The 18407-nt window shown below is 30.0% G+C and overlaps 2 protein-coding genes across 2 annotated transcripts in view; both read left to right on the forward strand.

The window, feature by feature from the left end:
• Positions 1 to 7796, forward strand: part of LOC100204139 (2-hydroxyacyl-CoA lyase 2) — a 41802-nt gene extending 34006 nt beyond the window's left edge. Inside the window, exons 13-17 of the mRNA XM_065788264.1 lie at positions 6341 to 6623; positions 6752 to 6865; positions 7109 to 7283; positions 7387 to 7485; positions 7567 to 7796. Of these exons, the coding sequence (XP_065644336.1) occupies positions 6341 to 6623; positions 6752 to 6865; positions 7109 to 7283; positions 7387 to 7485; positions 7567 to 7752 (857 nt within the window). The 3' untranslated portion in view covers positions 7753 to 7796. The remainder of the gene's footprint in view (positions 1 to 6340; positions 6624 to 6751; positions 6866 to 7108; positions 7284 to 7386; positions 7486 to 7566) is intronic.
• A 2348-nt stretch (positions 7797 to 10144) lies between these two features.
• LOC136074428 (uncharacterized) lies at positions 10145 to 11455 on the forward strand. Its single transcript, XM_065786746.1, has one exon. The coding sequence runs from the start codon at positions 10145 to 10147 to the stop codon at positions 11453 to 11455; it is 1311 nt and encodes a 436-aa protein (XP_065642818.1).
• The last annotated feature ends 6952 nt before the right edge of the window (positions 11456 to 18407 follow it).

An 18407-nucleotide genomic window follows, 5' to 3' on the forward strand; every position in this document is an offset into this window, starting at 1 on the left:
GCTCTTAGTGAGACTAATTTAAATTTTGCTATTTCTTCTGATCTTAGTGTTGATGGGTACTATCCTTTGATTCACAAAGCCTCCAATAATTACATGCTTGACTTGGGGTATACATATCAATTCACCTTCCAACAAATAGTACTGGTGTATGCTTGTCAACAAATAGTTCTGGTATATGCTTGTAACATGCTTGGTTTGAAGGTATTCACATCAATTCACCTATTTGTCTTGAAATCAGGTTCAAATCCTTTGACCATTCTTTTATGTGCTTCCGGTTAGCTTCTCTTTATTCTTTGTTCTTTATCGCTCTTCTTCTTCCCAAGACTGCACTCTTTTAGATGTAATTTCTGATCAAATTGACCATGCCCTCTCTCTTAACCCCTCTCCCAATATTGTTGTTATTGGTGACTTTAATGCTCATCACACTGAATGGCTTGGCTCTAATGCCACTGACCCTGCTGGCATTAGAGCCAAGCCATTCCCTCGTAGCTGAAAAATGTATCTCCTACATAACTTCCTGGATTCAGGCAAGAATAGAAGCTTTTATTACTTCTTGTTGGTTCCAAGTCAACCCTCATTCTACTCCATGGTTTTCATCCTCTTGTGCAGCTACTATATATAATTGTAATCATTTTTTCATTTTTTTCAAAAGATCAACTCTCTTGAGAACAAACAGCTATTTATTATTGCAAGAAATTGTTGTAAAAAAGTGCTATAAGATGCTAAGCTCCATTATTCTCAGTTCACTAAATCTCGTATCTTATCTCAAAAGTTAGTCTCTAGAGATTTTTGGAAAATCTTTAACAGCCTCATTAACAAAGAAAGGTCTAACTATCCATCTCTCATTCATGGGACTACTCTTATTACCTCTCCCAAAAATAAGGCAGAACTATTAGCAAAGAACTTTTCTTCTAATTCGACTCTCAAATCCTATAGCCATTCTCTTCCTTCCATTCCAATTAAACAGGTTAACCCATTGTTAGACATTCAAATCATATCAGCTTCTGTTGCTAAAGTCATATCTTGATTAAACTTTTCTATGACTTGTGGTCCAGATAACATTCCTGTCATAGTCTTCCAAAATGGTTCTCCAGAACTTGCTATTCTCTATAAACTTTTTAATAAATGCTTGATTAAATCTTGTTTTCCTGCCTGCTGGAAAATGGCATTTTTTGTTCCAATTTTCATAAACTCTGGTGAACATTCTGACCCCTCAAGTAGCTCTTTTTGTTGAAGACTCAGATTTATACTCCTGTCTTTACAAAAAATCTTCACTTTTTAATTGCTTAGAACAGGCAGCCGATCTTGAATCTGGTCTCTTTTTCTGTAACAGATTGGGGCTCACAGTGGCTTGTGAATTTTAACTCCAACAATATTGCAATACTGTCATCATTCCTATAATAATGAATGGCAACCCTCTCACTGAGTCCTCTTCTTTATGTCTTCTTGAATTATTGTTTTTTATTGATCTTTCATGGAAATCATAAATATAATCGATCAAATATAAATCTGCTAAGGTTGCTTCTCTTTATCATGCTTGCCATTTTCTCTCTCCTGATTCCATTCTCTACCTCTATAAATCTCTTATTGGTACCTGTATGGAATACTGTTGTCATATTTCGGCTGGTTCTTCTAATGATGCTCTTTCTCTTCTAGACAATGTCTAAAAATGCATTGTAAACATAGTTGGACCCACTTTATCTGTTAAGCTTGAGCAATTTTCCCATTGTCATAAAGTTGCATCTCTTTCTCTTTTCTGCAAATACTAGTATAGTTGCTGCTCAAAGGAGCATTTCTGGTTCCATCAACTAAAACTCATTCTTGCTTGACTTGTCATTCAGCAAAGTCTCATTTTTTTTACTGTATCTGTTCCTGCATGCTCTAAAAACTTTTGTCTAGCTTTTTTCCGCGCACTTCAAAGCTTTGGAACTCTACCCATCTTTATGTTTTCCTGACTCATTCAACCTTCAACTTTTTAAGTCTTCTGTCAGCCGTTTCCTTGCTCTATAACTCTATTCTTTTTTTCTAGTAACTCCCAATTTAATTGTGGTTGCTTGTAGCCTTGTTGGGAGTGAATCAGAAAAAAGAAAAAGCAACAAAGTGGTAAATAATATGTAAGAAGGAAGGCTCCATTATCAGTAACAGAGAAATTGCTAATAGATTTAATGTTTAAGAAAACTGTGTCAGAAATATTCTGAAAACATTAAAAATAAGTGTTGGTATTTAGGGCTGCATTAATTTGAATGAATTAGATGTGTGTAACATTTATGCAGGTTGAATCAACCACACAACAAACCTGTATAGAGAAGCTCCATTATCAGTAGACATGCTAATTGATCAAAACAAATTGCAACAGTTTTAACATGATATCCCAACTGCCCACACAGTTTAAACATTCATAAAACAAACAAAACAAAAAAACTAAGTAGATTTACTGCCTTAGCCAGCTCAATTACCAGATTTGAATCAAAACAAATCTATTTGAGCTCGGGTGGACTGAGAAATGGCTAAGGTCTGAACAAGGTTTATAAATAGCTTAAGCAAGTACTGGAGACAATTAGGAGAAGAATTCCATCTGAAGTTTGCAGCAATTTTGTTAAATTGATACAAAAAAGACATGTAGGTTGTGAAAAATGTGGAGGATATTTTAAATACTAGTTAAGATGTTTTGTTGCACCAATTTTGCACCATTATTTTTATTGATAATTTTTGTAACTATGTTTGATAATATTTTTATATACAAGTATCAAACGTTTGATAACAATTTTATATACATGCAATTGTATGTTTTAGAATTTTAACAAAAATGCAAGATTTGTTTAACAAATGTTTTTCTTGAAAACAAATAAAAAATTAGTTCAATGCAGGTTGGTTAAAAAGTTTTTAAAGCAACATCTATTAACCAGTAGAGGAATCAAAATTTATACACTATTTCATTATTTCATGGTTCATTTGAACACACAAAAAGAGTCTATTTTGATTTGTCAATTCATTTTTATTAACAAGCTATTTAAAGTTGATGCATCAGTGTATTTTGTTACAATGGAAAAAACCGAATATAGTGATAAAGTTGATTGTTTTGGAGCGTTTTAAGAAGAATAAAGCCAATTTTGTGTGTTGTTTTATAACTATGGATGAGACTCGAATCTACCGAAGCTACTTCTTCAGCTCCAAAACAGGTGAAGTCAGAATAACCGGCAAAGAAAGTTATGACATTAGTTTTTTTAGGACGGAAAAAGGGTTTTGTTGATTGATTTTCTTTTTTTAATGTTTCTTTAGGTGCCCCAAGAAGTGACAGAGCACCTCGGATGAGCATTTAGTTGGAAGTTCATGCCTCTTTCCTAACCAATGTTGCAAAGCTTACCCAGAGGTGGGGTTTGAACCATGGATCCTTTGTTTCTGAAGCAAGTGCGCTACCGCTGCACCATGGCTTTTTGGAAAAGGTAAAATAATTAACTCTGAGTATTATTGCAACCTTTTGAACCATTAGATTCAATGTAAAAGACCCAGTTGACAGAAAAAACAATCATTTTTCATCAAGACAGTTCACATATTCACACAAGTTTTTTGTGAATGGTTAAATTGAATGAAGTACGAATTTTTTGAACACTCACCGTATTCACCAGATTTAGCTTTCTCCAACTATTACCTCTTCAGAAACATTTTTTTGTGGAAAGCATTTTTCGTTGAATAAAAAAGCTATTGCAGTCGTGGAACAGTATTTAGCAGAACTTCTGGAAAATCATTACAGAGATAGTAAAAAATTATTAGAGGATCATTGGAATTAGTGTGTTCAGATTGAGGCAGAATTTATTATGTTAAAAAAACTAATTTAATTAAAAAATACATATTCTTTCTTTTTTGCTTTCAAAGCTTTTCAAACAACCTGTATATTCGTATACGAATGCATAAATTTAATCCAAAGCATAAATTTAATCCAAAGACACATAATGCAGCAAATTCTTTACTGGTAGTTTATTAGTTTTCTATTTTATTAAAATTTTTTTTTTTTTTATTTAAATATGTTTTCCTGAACTTTGGTAGGTTTGCAGCAGATTAATTGACTGTGTTCTATCAGTAACTTACATAAAAGTTCTCCTAATTTAAAAAAACTATGAATCAGCACAGCCTACTATTGAGGAACTTCAATCTCCAGCTCTGGTTACCAAAGCAGAAATAATATGGAGCTTGAATGTAGTAATGTCACATTTTTCTTTAAGATCTTAAATTTAAATAAAATATTCTAATTCTTATGCTCTGACAGCACAATAGCATCAAAGTTTGGATTAAGCAAAACATAATGTGGTTACCTTATTAATTTTGAATTAGCACCATACTATCGAGACCAGCTTTTCTCTGATCTCAGAGCATGTATGTATATATATATATATATTTGTTGCAGTTTCTGTGCAATTCGCTGGGTAGAAGATGAATCTGTGGCTTCTAGAGGAATTATTTTAAGGCCAAACATTAAAATTATAAAATATTATGAATCAGTGTGCAAAAGCAGATGTTCTAAAAACAAGAGCTATAAAGCTATTTTAGATCATTATCTTGACAAATTTGTACCTTTGCAAATGCAGTTAAGTTCATAAGGATCTTGCTAAAAAATTGAAAGGATTTCTAGTTCTATTTCAAACAGTCAGACCTATGGTGGCATTTTTATTGAACAGTTTGGAGAATATGTTGCAAAATTTGATGAAAATGATCCTCAAGCCAAACATTTTAAAAGAAGCTGCAACTGCATTTAGTTTACCAAAGATTGAAGTAGAGAAATCAAATAACCAACTAGAAGTTGAAACTAGAAGTAGACCGAATTGACATAGAAACAGCACTAAAATGCTAAGTTCTCTTAATTGTTAACAAGAAGAGAAATTAGAATTTAAAAAAGAATGTAGGCAGATTATCATAATGTTATTGCATAATTTACAAGAAAGATCTCCATTGAAGTATTCTTTATAGAGGAATGCTTCATCTTTGTCTCCAAATGCAATGGTTTAAAACAAGGAAGTATCCACTCTGAAATTCAAGGGTCTTGCTGAGAGATTAAGTGCATTAAAATGGCTTTCAAATGACAATGCAGATGATGCAAAACAACAGTTTGATGAATTTTTTGGCGCAGAATGTTTTTAAATTTCTTGGTGTCTATTTGCGCAAAACTCAAGTATTCAAATTATAACAAAGTATTCAGCATTGTGGAAAGTCTGTGCTATCATTTTTGTTTTATCTCGTGGCCAATAGGCAATAGAGTGAGGATTTAGTGTTAACAAGCAGTTGTCAGTTGAAAATCTACAAGAAAGATCTCTTTCCAGTGATCTTTTAAAAAGCTGAAGTTTAGCATAAAATAGGTACAATTCAGTGTTTAAGGAAAATAAGGATCAGTTAAAGGTAGACGAAGTAAGCAAGAAACTTAAATTGATTGATGAAGAATTTGTAATTATAAAGGAACAGAATTTTTTTGTGCAAAATGCATCAAAGTTCTTAAAACTGACGCTTACAAGTTAAGCATTGAAACAGAAGAAAAGTGAAACTTCACTATCCTTATGATAACAAATTCCTTTAGAAACACAATTTTAGAAAAAGAACCAGCATTTAAAAAGCTAGATATATCACATAAAAAACTTGAATATCTAAGAAAGAGATTAAATAGAAGTGTTCGATAACCTTTTGTATCTATTTATATACAATATAAAATATTTTTTAACTTTTACCATACTATATACGACTATATTACAACATATTTATATTTATATATAAAACATTTTGAAAACAACATATTTTGTTTTTTTCTGTTCGAGAAAAGATCAATATATGCTTGAAAAACCTCAAATCATCCTTGGAAAGTCCTGGTAATATCCTGGAATTTTAAACTAGCTTTTGGCTGGCCACATTGTATATATATATATATATATATATATATATATATATATATATATATATATATATATATAGAGAGAGAGAGAGAGAGAGAGAGAGAGAGAGAGAGAGAGAGAGAGAGAGAGAGAGAGAGAGAGAGAGAGAGAGAGAGAGAGAGAGATACATACATACATACATACATACATACATACATACATACATACATACATACATACATACATACATACATACATACATACATACATACATACATACATACATACCTACATACATACATACATACCTACATACATACATACATAAGTTGTTTATTATGAGTTTATTTATTTTATTCTTATTTCTTTTTTTTTTTCTTTTTTTTTTTGTTAGAGTAGATAGTTGTAATAGTCGTAGTTTATTAATGATAATAAAAAATATAAAAATTGTAAAAATTTATTATTTTTATAATAATTAAAATATGTAGGTACCGTGTGTGATTTCCGACTGTCGTACGGCAGAGTGTTAAATAAAAAAGCAAATATTGTTGCTGTTAATCGCAATGATGAGCAATTGTTTAAGAACTCTAAAATATTTTGGAACCCAGCTCTTGCTGTGCAAGCAGATCCTGCAACTTTTGTTACTAGTTTATGTGCAATGAAACAAAAAAACTTAGAGTGGAATGATTGGTGCACATTGTTAAAAGATCGCGATGAAGAAAAAGAAAGATCTAACAAGGAAAAAGGACATTCCTTAAAACAAACAGATAGGTAACTTTTGTTTCGTTTCCGTAAGAATATGTAATTTTATTTCGTTTCCGTAAAAATATGTAATTTTGTTTCGTTTCTGTAAGAATATGTCATTTTATTTCTTTTGCATTTGTTTTTGTTTTTTGTAGTAGTCTGATCAATCCTTTGAATTTATTACACGAATTGGAAGATGTCTTGGATGATAACAGTATTATTGTTGCAGACGGCGGAGATTTTGTAGGAACGGCGGCATACATATTAAGGTTGCTATACACTATTCACACTTTTTTTTTAACAGGCACAATTATTCGGCATGCAAAGCTTAAAACAAATGACCTTAGTTTGATAAGTTTTTTTATTTCTTAGTAATTGCAAAATTAGGTGCTCATTAGCAGATTAATTGACCATGTATTGTATCATCAAATTCACTTTTTGATATTTTTTGCTTTACAATTTTTTAAAAAAGAACTAAATGACTATTATAAGCCCTGTTTACTACATTTTAGACCACGTGCCCCTCTATCTTGGTTGGATCCCGGCGCATTTGGAACTCTTGGTGTGGGAGCAGGTTTTGCACTAGGAGCTAAATTAGTTCGTCCTAACGCCGAAGTATGGATTTTGTGGGGTGACGGTTCATGCGCTTATAGTTTAGCCGAGTTTGATACCTTCACTAGATTTAAGGTTATTTTCATTAGGTTTATTTTATAAACCCAATGAGTTTCATTTTTTTTTTTTTTTTTTTTTTTTTATTAATTGTATTTTGTAAATGGTAATTTTATTTTAGATACCAATAATTGGGTTGATTGGGAATGATGCATGCTGGTCTCAAATTGCGAGAGAGCAAGTACCAATGTTTAACAGTGCAATTGGTTGTCAACTTGCGGTAGATAGTGCTTTTATCTAAAATTTTATGACTCGGAAAGTTTTTATAAAATGTTTTAAATGCATTTACTTGTTTGTTTAGTATTCTGCCTACGATCAAGTTGCAGAAGGTTACGGGGGTGTTGGTTTAAAAATCAATGATGCTGATTTAAAAAAAGTTCGTTTAACACTTCTAGACGCTAAAAGAATTGCATCACTCGGCAAACCAGTTGTTATAAATGCTTTAATAGGGAAAAGTGACTTTAGAGCTGGATCTATTTCTGTTTAATAAAACGCTCATTTTTTTTATAATTTCAATGAAGTTTTGACAAATTCTTTTTTTTTAAGTCTCTTAAAAATCTTTTATAAAATTCTTTTGATTTCCATTTAATTTATTCTTATTTTTATAATATTTAATATAATCAAGAAGTTTAACTAAAAAAAAGATATTGTAAACAAAAAGTTATATTGTAAACAAAAATGTATATGTGTGTTTGTGTGTGTATATATATATATATATAATATATATATATATATGTGTATATATATACACACACATACATGCATACATACATACATACATTTTGTTACCAACTTGCCCACAGCTTTCAATTAAATTAATTTTTAAGCGTTTATTTGAAATATTTAAAAAGCCGTGGGCAAGCAACAAGAAATTATAACCATGATCAGGTAGAGCGATTGATCGCCGCACGGTGACTCAAATTGAAGTAAAAACGGCTAAAATATATAACCATCGCATTTAAATATGAATTGAACGAATAATTATTGGTTTTTTCTTAATTATTGGTTCTCTTTTTTTTTTTTTTTTTTTTTTGCAAAAACTCAATTATGTGATTTAAAGTTATTTTTACTCGCAACAACCAGCAAAACGTACGCGTATCCAAAAAACACGCGTGTAAGAAATTTTACACGCGCGAGCAGATTTTTAAAATTTTACTTTTTGAATCAAGTAATTGTACATAATCCTTTTTAAATCTCTTTTTAACTCTCTCCCGCTTTGAGTCAGGCGTGATCACTCGGTACACTACCACCAAAATTTGTGTCATCCATTATTACCGGGCCCCTCCTTCCCTTTTGATAAAAACAATAATCGAAAGAATCGTCTTCAATAAAAACTTTTTTTTTAAATTTGTCATCAATTATTTTAGAGTTAAAAATTGGTGCACCAAATATTTTCTAAAAATTAAAAAAAAAAAGAATTTTTGATATTAAGCTCATTTGATAGGCAATTTATTGTAAATTAATAATATAAAAAGTTTTTTCTCAACTTTTTTTTTAATTTTTCAATAAATTAACTAAGAAAAATTTATATATTAAATATTTTCTAATTTCAAATCATATAACTTCTTAAAATCGTGGAACTGAATAACAAACTCATCTGGTGGAATAAACTTAAAATAAAAATTGATGCAACAAACTTTGAAAATAAAATGCGCACTTCGGAAAAAATGAAAATTTATCACTAGATTTGAAACTATTACCGATATTATTATATAATCGATTTGAAATATATAAATAAATATATAGGAATAAATAAAAAATATAAATAAGTTAATAGATTTCAAACTATTATTGATATTATTACATGTTCACGACGTTTTTAATAAGTCTGTAGATTATTTATCATTTCTATATATAATAATGTATTATTTTTAATATATTGGCCGCAGATTCTGGGTAAATGATATTACAACGTTTTTATTATTATAAAGTCTACTGAGTTCTAAAGGTACTATACAAATAATTAACAGGCACTCTTCATTCGCCACTATTATAATAAAATAGCATTCTAAATCTGTTTTTTTTATTGATATAAAATTTGCTGCTTTTTTAAAAGAAGCTAAGGCCAATGCTTCATGATTGCTCTCAGCGAAATCAGCGATTTTAGTTATTTTGTTTCTTTCACTAAGATTTTCCCAAACTTTTTTTATTCAACCAGGACCTCCTTTAAATTTAATTATTTTAACAAGATCGGGAAATAACTCCTCCAATAACTATTAACAAATAATTTTGTTTCTTTATATGCAGCCAAACTATTTTAAAATCAATCTGTCCTAATTTCTATTACGCTTATCTAACTTAGCTCCCACTTTTGCTTTAAAACCGACAACTCATTCTTAAAGTTGGTAAGCTCTGATTTATCGAAGTCATCTACATAAAAGCTATAAAAATTTAAAATAAAGATTTAACCAGATTATCTTAATTGAAACCTAGCACTTTAATTTTTTGAAGGTCAATTCTGATTTTTTTAAAAAATATATATTTTTTTTAATTATATATAATTATTTCGATATTTCGCTGATCTATCGTGATCAGCGTCATCAGGTATAATAAATAAAATAGTTACAAAGAAATCGTTATAGTAAAAACAAACCGTTAAAAAGATAACACTAAAAAGCCAAAATATAATTCAAAAAATTTTTCTCAAATAACTGACGTCAGCAGATTTTATTAAAAAATGGCCCCCAGTTTTTAGTTAATGAATTAAATATATTTCTTCAGACAAAAGTAAGCTTACACGATTATGAGTTAATTAATAGTATAACCAACAAATCGAAAAATTACCATTATATTAAGAAAAAACTTTAAAATGTATCCATCAGATTGTAACCCACCAAGGATTTACGGAATGATTTAACAAACCAGAAAAAGATTACCCAATGCGCCCCGTTGTATCAATAATTAACACACCACCTTATGGAACATCTGATTATCTTGTTAAAATTATTCAACCGACTCTGAACAAAAATAAAAGTAGACTTATGAATTCTAATAGTTTTGTAAATGAAGCTAAGCAATGGATAATAGATCCTAACGAAGTTCAAGTTTCATTTGATATAGTCAATTTATATATATCCATACCCATTGACGAAGCAATTCCGGTTATTATTGATATATTGAACGCTGACATTGATGGCTTAAAAACTCGAACTAAACTTACTCTTGCAGACATTCGCCAATTAATTGAACTTTCATTAAGTATATGCTATTTTTTATATGAAAACAATATCCGAGTAGTACCTAGTTCAGGTCCTATAGGTTTATCTTTAATGGTTGTTATGGCGGAAGCGTTTTTACAAAATATAGAAAGAAAGGCCCTTAACATAGCAATTGTTTATACATCCGAACCAAAAACTTACAAGAGATATGTAAATGATTGTCACGCTCGCTTCGCTTCAATAAAACAACAACAAATGATCCTGAACATCCTTAATGAACAACATCCTGCCATAAAATACACAGTGGAACTTGAAAATGACCTCAAACAACTCAATTTCCTAGATATTAATATTACAAACACAGGCTCTGGAGCTTATGAATTTCAAATGCATCGAAAAGAAGCTATTACAAATGTTCAACTTAAACCTAACTCGAACATTAATCCTAACATTATTATTGGCGTTTTCAAAGGATTTTTATGTCGTGCAAAAAGAATTTGCTCTCAAAAACACCTTCAAAAAGAAATTGATTTTCTAATAGACATATTTGTTGAAAATGGCTACGACAAGAACATTCTAAATAATATTACTATAGACTATTTAAAAAACGGTTCAAAAAACACCACATGTCAACCATTAGATACCCAACCCTTTATAAAACTACCTTGGATACCAATTGTTGGTCCAAAACTTCGTAAAGAATTTCGAAAACAAAACATAAAGGTTATTTTCACATCAACTCCCAATTTAAAAAATATTTTTTGCGACAATAAAACTAAACTACCACTAAACACAAACCCTGGCGTATACCAGTTTAAATGTTCGTGCGGTTTGATATACATTGATGAAACTAAAAAGAAGGTGATATCGAGATGTATTGAACACCAGAAAAACAGCTTAAAAGAAAAATGGTCCAGTTCGGGTGCAACTGAACATTCCAAAACATGCCATGGTAAGTTTGATTGGTTGCACCCCAAAACATTATCTGTGGCCCCAGAATATCGAACTTGGAAAATCAGAAAGTCACTCTAAATAAGCAAAGCTAGGTTTCGACAAGAGTTGAGAAATGGTGATGTGGTTCTCAATCGGGATGACGGTGATAACGTGACAACTAAAACCTGGGGGCCATTTTTTAATAAAATCTGCTGACGTCAGTTATTTGAGAAAAATTTGTTGTATTATATTTTGGCTTTTTAGTGATATCTTTTTAACGGTTTGCTTTTACTATAACGATTTCTTTGTAACTATTTTATTTATTATCTTTTCTTCCATTTACATTCTGCTAGGCCAATATATACTTTTTCTGGAGTGTTAAGGGGGATCCTATACATTTATAAAAAAAAATGAAGGTGAATTGAAGAAAAGATGTGCTAACCGCAAACACTCATTCACAAACAAAAAGATGAAAAATTCAACCACCCTTTCAAAGTATATATGGCAGATAAAAGAAAAATTAAAAATAACAACCAGATTAACCTGGTCAATAATTAAACATGTCCCAAAAAATCCAAAACTAACGTCCCAGTGAATAAATCAAAATGGGTTCGTCGAAGAAGCAAATGGATAAATAAAAACATCGAGAATAAGCTGAAAGCTAAGAGTAAATTATGGTTTCGATATAAAGCAAATGGGTATTAAAATCTTTAGCTAGTCAACGAATAGAAAGCGTGTAATAACCAATTAATAAAAGTTCATATATCAAGCTTGTCGTGAGTTTATATTTGACTTGGCAAGAAAATCAAAGCACAACCCAAAGAGTTTAAGAATGTGAAATCAAAAGCAAAATGTTAAAAGTACAATAACTGCTTTAAATAGAATTAATGGCCTTAACAACTACTTTCAAAGTGTTTTCAACAAAAACGAAAACAATGAACTACCAGGTTTTATAAAGCAAACTGAAGTCATTTGCAAATACTCGCAAATAGCTCAAAATCTGATTAAAAAAAAGCTTAGTGATCAGTAAATAAAACTGTTGGTGTGGATGGTGTAAGCGCACATATTTTAAAGAATTGCTTTGACAGCTTCTCGATACCGTTATGCACAATTTTTTAGAAGTCACTAGATAGTGGGTGTTGTCCTTAAATATAGAAAAAGGCTAATGTAACACAGTTCAAAAAAGAAAGTAGACTCAACCCAGAAAATTATCGGCCTATATCTTTAACATCAATTGTATGTAAAGTGATGGAGAAAATAATACGTGACAGTATGGTCGATCACTTAGTCGAGCATGACCTTATTTCAAAAAATCAACATGGATTTATTGGCAAAAAAGCGTCTGTGACTAATTTATTGGAGTCGATTGACATGATCTCAAAAGCATTATCCAACAAGGTACTTATGAATGTTGCATTCATAGATTTCTGTAAAGCGTTCAGTATGGTTCCACGCTAGCGACTAATTCACAAACTCGAAGCATATGGTTTCACTTGAAGTCTCCTAATTGGATAAAATTGTTTTTACATAAGCGGTTCCAACGAACTGGAGGTGTTGAGTAGCGTCCCTCAAGGATACTTCATAGGTCCAATTCTATTCATTATTTTTGTAAATAAGATACCCGATATTGTTATTCAGCAGTGTAAAATGTATGCTGATAATACGAAACTACTGGCCCGTTTAGACCTCACAAAAACTTCAAAGAGATATGAACAACATAGTCGAGTGGTGTAAAATCTAGCATATGAAACTCAATATCGATAAATTTAAAATCATGAACATAGACAAAGCAAACGACTGTCAACTCAATGCAAGCTAATAACAATAATAGCGTCGCCAGAACAATAATTACGCCAGATTTGAAATGGCATTATAATTCAGCTTATGCAATCAATAAAACCAACCGTGTTCTAGGCATGTTGTATCGTACATTCAGCCACATGACTCCACAACTTCCTAAAATTCTATACATAGCGTTTGTACGCCCTCATTTAGAATTTACGGTAGCAGCCAGGAATCGATAACCGATATTGATATAACTGAGAAAGCACAATGACGAGCTAACCGTTTATATATATTGTTATACCTTTATACCGTTGACTATCATACAAAGATCTTTGAGTCTACTAAATTTAATTTTTTAAGGAACGCGTCGAACAAGGAGTGATCTATACGAGCATAGGCATTAGTTTTTTACGAGCCAATTAGTGAACCATTGGAACGCATTGCCGTCAGATGTTGTATGTGCTATACTGTTAACAGTTTTAAAGCAAAGCTCGATGCAGAAATTTCAAATAATCCGCATAAGTACCAAGATTATAACTAAATAAAAACACTTAAATACAACTTTATACTTCATATTATGTTTCAATGTAATTTTTATATATTGATTTAATTATAAACTTGAGTATAAAGTAGATGGGGTCTCGATAACCTATAGGTTATATAAGGAAACCTGTTGTAGCATTTTAAAACTACTACTAATATTTTTGTAATTACCAGGTCGAACCTACTAGAATATTAATCGGAGTATTATATTAATTAATTTTCTTCTTTCCTTATATTATTCTAAATCTGAAAAGAAATTTCTTTTAATAAAATAAACAGTTAAACAGTTTTATCCAAAATTGGCTTTTTTTTGATGTTTGTGGCCATTTTACAGGCAAGCTAATAACTTATTCCAAAATTTCTTTTAGATAGTATATAAAAACAAGTTAGATGGGTAAAAATGGCTCATCCAAAATTCTAAAATATTTTATACTAAAAACTATCCCTATTGAATCTGACATACAATATACGAGGATCTGATAACTGCTCGTCAGCAGCTTTTATGTTTTCTTGCACACTACAAAACAAAACCAAAAAGTGAGACTGCAAATAAAATAGTTAAATAAACTCAACCACTTTAAAAATGAGCAAGAATACAAACAATTATACTAAATAAAATGGCAGAGGAGCTCATGACATTATTTTATGAGTTAAAAAGCATGCTAAAAATTGATCATACCCATAGAAACAATGACAAGAATACCCAACAAATTATTGGGTTTTAAAACAAGTTTATAAAAACAATGAGGTTCTGGCAAAGAGGTGTACTAGATAAATTGATTGATGCAGAGGATAAACAGTTTTTGATCAGCATGATGACTGATAGGAAGAAATCCATGCACTCAGTTAATTTTAAACGTAGTCTTGTGGAAAAAAAGACATGAATCATGACAGAAACATTGCAGAACAAGAAAGAATTTATAAAGAACAATCAAATGTTTTAAGATATTCTAAGAACACTCTAAAGAAACAAATGATTTTTGTCTTGATGTTAGATCATGATGTTATATTTTTATTTCTTCTAGTTTTGACTTAATTGATTTAATTTTTTATATTGTACACACATTAGATTTTAATTTACTGTACACATATTTAATTGTTAATATATATATATATATATATATATATATATATATATATATATATATATATATATATATATATATATATATATATATATATATATATATATATGTATATATATATATGTATATATATATATATATAGGTATATAAATGTTATATATATATATATATATATATATATATATATATGTATAAATATATATATATATGTATAAATATATATATATATACATATATACATATATATACATATGTATATATATTTATTGCTGTAACTGGATTGGCCAGTGAGAATGCTTTTAAGCGCACTGTGACAGCCGCTTCAATCGATTGTTGTTCGTCCAACAGTTGAATCCTGCTTTAAAGGAGTTTACAGACGATGATTTTACTAGTTCCAAGGGCAATGAGTTCCATAAATTTGCCGATCTATTGTAAAAGAAATTATGCCTTTGCAGATTTTTTGTTGTTTCCCTATAATACTATAATACTTGAAACAGTGACCTCTAATATGATTTTGAACAGTTTGTATGTTATGCTCTGTTTTATTAATGTTGTTCATTATTTTAAATAGTTGGATCATATCACCTCTTTCTCATCGTTTAGTTAGAGTTGTCAATTTGAAAACTTTTAATTGGTCTTCATAACTGAAAAACCTAATTGATTTAATCAGTTTGGTGGCTCGACGCTGAACTTGTTCAATTACTTTACAGTCACCTTTATGGTACGGGGACCATAATGGTACTGAGAACTCTAGAAATGGACGAATAAAGGTTACATATAGTGATTTAAGTAAATGACAGTCCAATCTTGCAAACGATTTTTTAATTCGACCTAACATTCTATTTGCATTATTTGTTACAGAAATAACTTGATCTTTCCACTTGAGATTTTTAGAAAATATTACACCTTTTACGCTGTTTGATTCTGGTAGTTTTGCCATTAATATATAGAGGATTCTTTTTGTTGTTTACTCCATAGTGCGTTACTACACATTTATCAACATTAAACTTTAAAAGCCAGTCTTCTGTCCATTTAAATGATGTATTTAAATCCCTCTGTAGACTTGAGGCACACTCATCAGAAATTACCTTGGACAAAATCTTAGTACATCAGCAAACAATTTGCATTTATTCATTAATTTACTTGGCAGATCATTAATGTATATAATAAACATTAAGGGTCCAATAACAGAGCCTTGTGACACGCCACTAAAAATTTCAACCCACTCAGAAACAACTTCACCTAGAACTATTCTTTGTCTTCTATTATTTAGAAAAGCTTCCATCCATTTTAGAACTAAGCCATTAATACCATATCCATTTAATTTAGCAAGGAGTCTCTTGTGAGGAACACTATCGAAAGCTTTAGCAAAGTCTAGCATTACTACATTAACAGGTATACCATCACTGTTGCATGAAGAAATAAAGTCAAGAGTCTCTAACAAACTTGTGGTACAAGACTTTCCTTTTACAAAACCATGCTGTTGGATTGTTAGTAAATTGTTTTCGTCGAGATGCTTTTCAATTCTTTCTCTTATAATGGATTCTAATATTTTGCAAGGAATAAAAGTTAGTGAAATAGGGCGATAATTGCTGGCCACTGTTTTGTCACCTTTTTTATATATAAGTGTTACATTTGCTGACTCGAACTGGATTGGCAGTTGACTGGTTTTAAGTGATTCTCTAAATATAAGAGTTAGTGGTAAAGTAAACGATGTAGCACAATTCTTGAGGACTATTGAACAAAGTTTATCAGCTCCAGGTGATTTATTGTCTTTTAGTGATTTAAGTTTAGATAAAACTAACTCAAAGCTAATATCATCAGATTCAATATCCTCAAATTTAGTTACATTATTTAATTCGAGATAAAAAGGTGGAAGATCTCCTTTTTCTTCAGTAGTAAAGACATCCTGAAAATGCTTATTTAGGCAGTTAACAATTTTATTTGGTTCATGGGATAAATCGCCATCAGGTAATCTCATGGCCTTTATTGAGTCTTTTATTGAATTTGTACTGTTTAAATACTTATATAACAGTTTAGGATTAAGTTTAGAGGTTAACACTAGATTCTTTTCAAATAAAAGTCGAGCATTGTATATTTCTGTTTTAACTAATTTGCATAACTGTTTATATTCTTTGGTCAGTTTAACATCATTCCATCTGTGAGCACAATTTATGTATCTTAAATTTCTTTTTCTTCTTATTAACTGCTTGATTTCGTTATTAATCCAGGGAGTTGCTAAGCTTTTGATTCCTAAAATATCTATGGTTGGAACATAAAAATTGCATGCTTCAGTTGTATAGTAAATTAATTCATTGTACATGTCTTGCACTGTCTTGTTTTCGTACAACTTCACCCAATCAATATTGGACATAAAATCAGAAATTTTATCAAATTTAGCTTTGCTATACAAAAACTTAAAGTTACTACAAGCTAATCTGCTATCATTATTTTTTAAGACGAATTTAAAGTAAATAATTTGATGACATTTGTTTATGTCACCAAGCACAAAACTTGGATCAACAGCATATACACGGCCAGATTCTGTTGTGAATATTAAATCTAGAACATTTGAGGTTGAGCCATTAGCCAATTGAAAAGTTCGTATGTTTATATGTTGATAGAGGAAAGTATCACTTAAAGTTTTATAGAATTTATGTTCTATGCCACTGTCATTTGAAATTGATACTATACTACCATTTGACCATTTAATAGCTGGGAAATTGAAATCACCCATAATTAGTACATTTTTAAAGGTATTAACATCAACATATCTTCTTGCTACTTTAAAAATATTGTCAAAGTCTACCATATCAACAAAGTAATTTGGTCTGTATAGACAACCAACTAGGTATTTATCTTGGCCAAAACAAACTACTGCCCAAACTTGTTCTATTTTGCTAATACTAAAATCAGTGTCGACCAGTTCGTATGAATCTATTGAATTTTTTATATATAAGCATACACCACCGCCTCTACGATCACCAGTTCTATCATATCTGTATATATTGTATTCAGGAATATTTACAATTGAGTTATTTTAAAACCATGTTTCGCTGGATTTATCCAAAAATGTTAAAATACTTCATGCCATTAAAGCCAACCATTTGCCTAATATTAACACATACATGGCAAAGCTACGTAGTAATCTTTAAGTGTTAAAACGTTTCTTGTTATAAACAAGTATCTTCTCTCTTTAAGAAATTACGAAATAGAAGCTTTCATTCCAGTGCAAAAAAAAATTAAGGCTATATTGCTTTTTTTGTTTTAGTTCGTTTACAAAATATTATTTTTTGTATCTATATCTAGGCATCTATATGCTTATGTATCTATCTATCTTTATACACTATATATACAGATTGATATATATATATATATATATATATATATATATATTTATATATATATATATATATATATATATATATATATATATATATATATATATATATATATATATATATATATATATATATATATATATATATATATCAAGTCTAAATATAAAGACATAAATATTGCTGATCTTATAAAAAAGAAGCCTATAATAATTGTAGAAACAACAAGTTTGCTTCTTTTCTTTGGTTAATTGCATTGTTTAAAGTTTTAAATAAGCAGATTTGCCTATATATCCTGA

This window comes from Hydra vulgaris, chromosome 01 (genome assembly GCF_038396675.1).
Source record: "Hydra vulgaris chromosome 01, alternate assembly HydraT2T_AEP".
Classification (NCBI taxonomy): Eukaryota; Metazoa; Cnidaria; class Hydrozoa; order Anthoathecata; family Hydridae; genus Hydra; species Hydra vulgaris.

Excerpts from the sequence above, each read along its gene's own strand:
- LOC136074428 (XM_065786746.1), top strand. The coding sequence starts at position 10,145 with ATGCGCCCCGTTGTATCAATAATTAACACACCACCTTATGGAACATCT.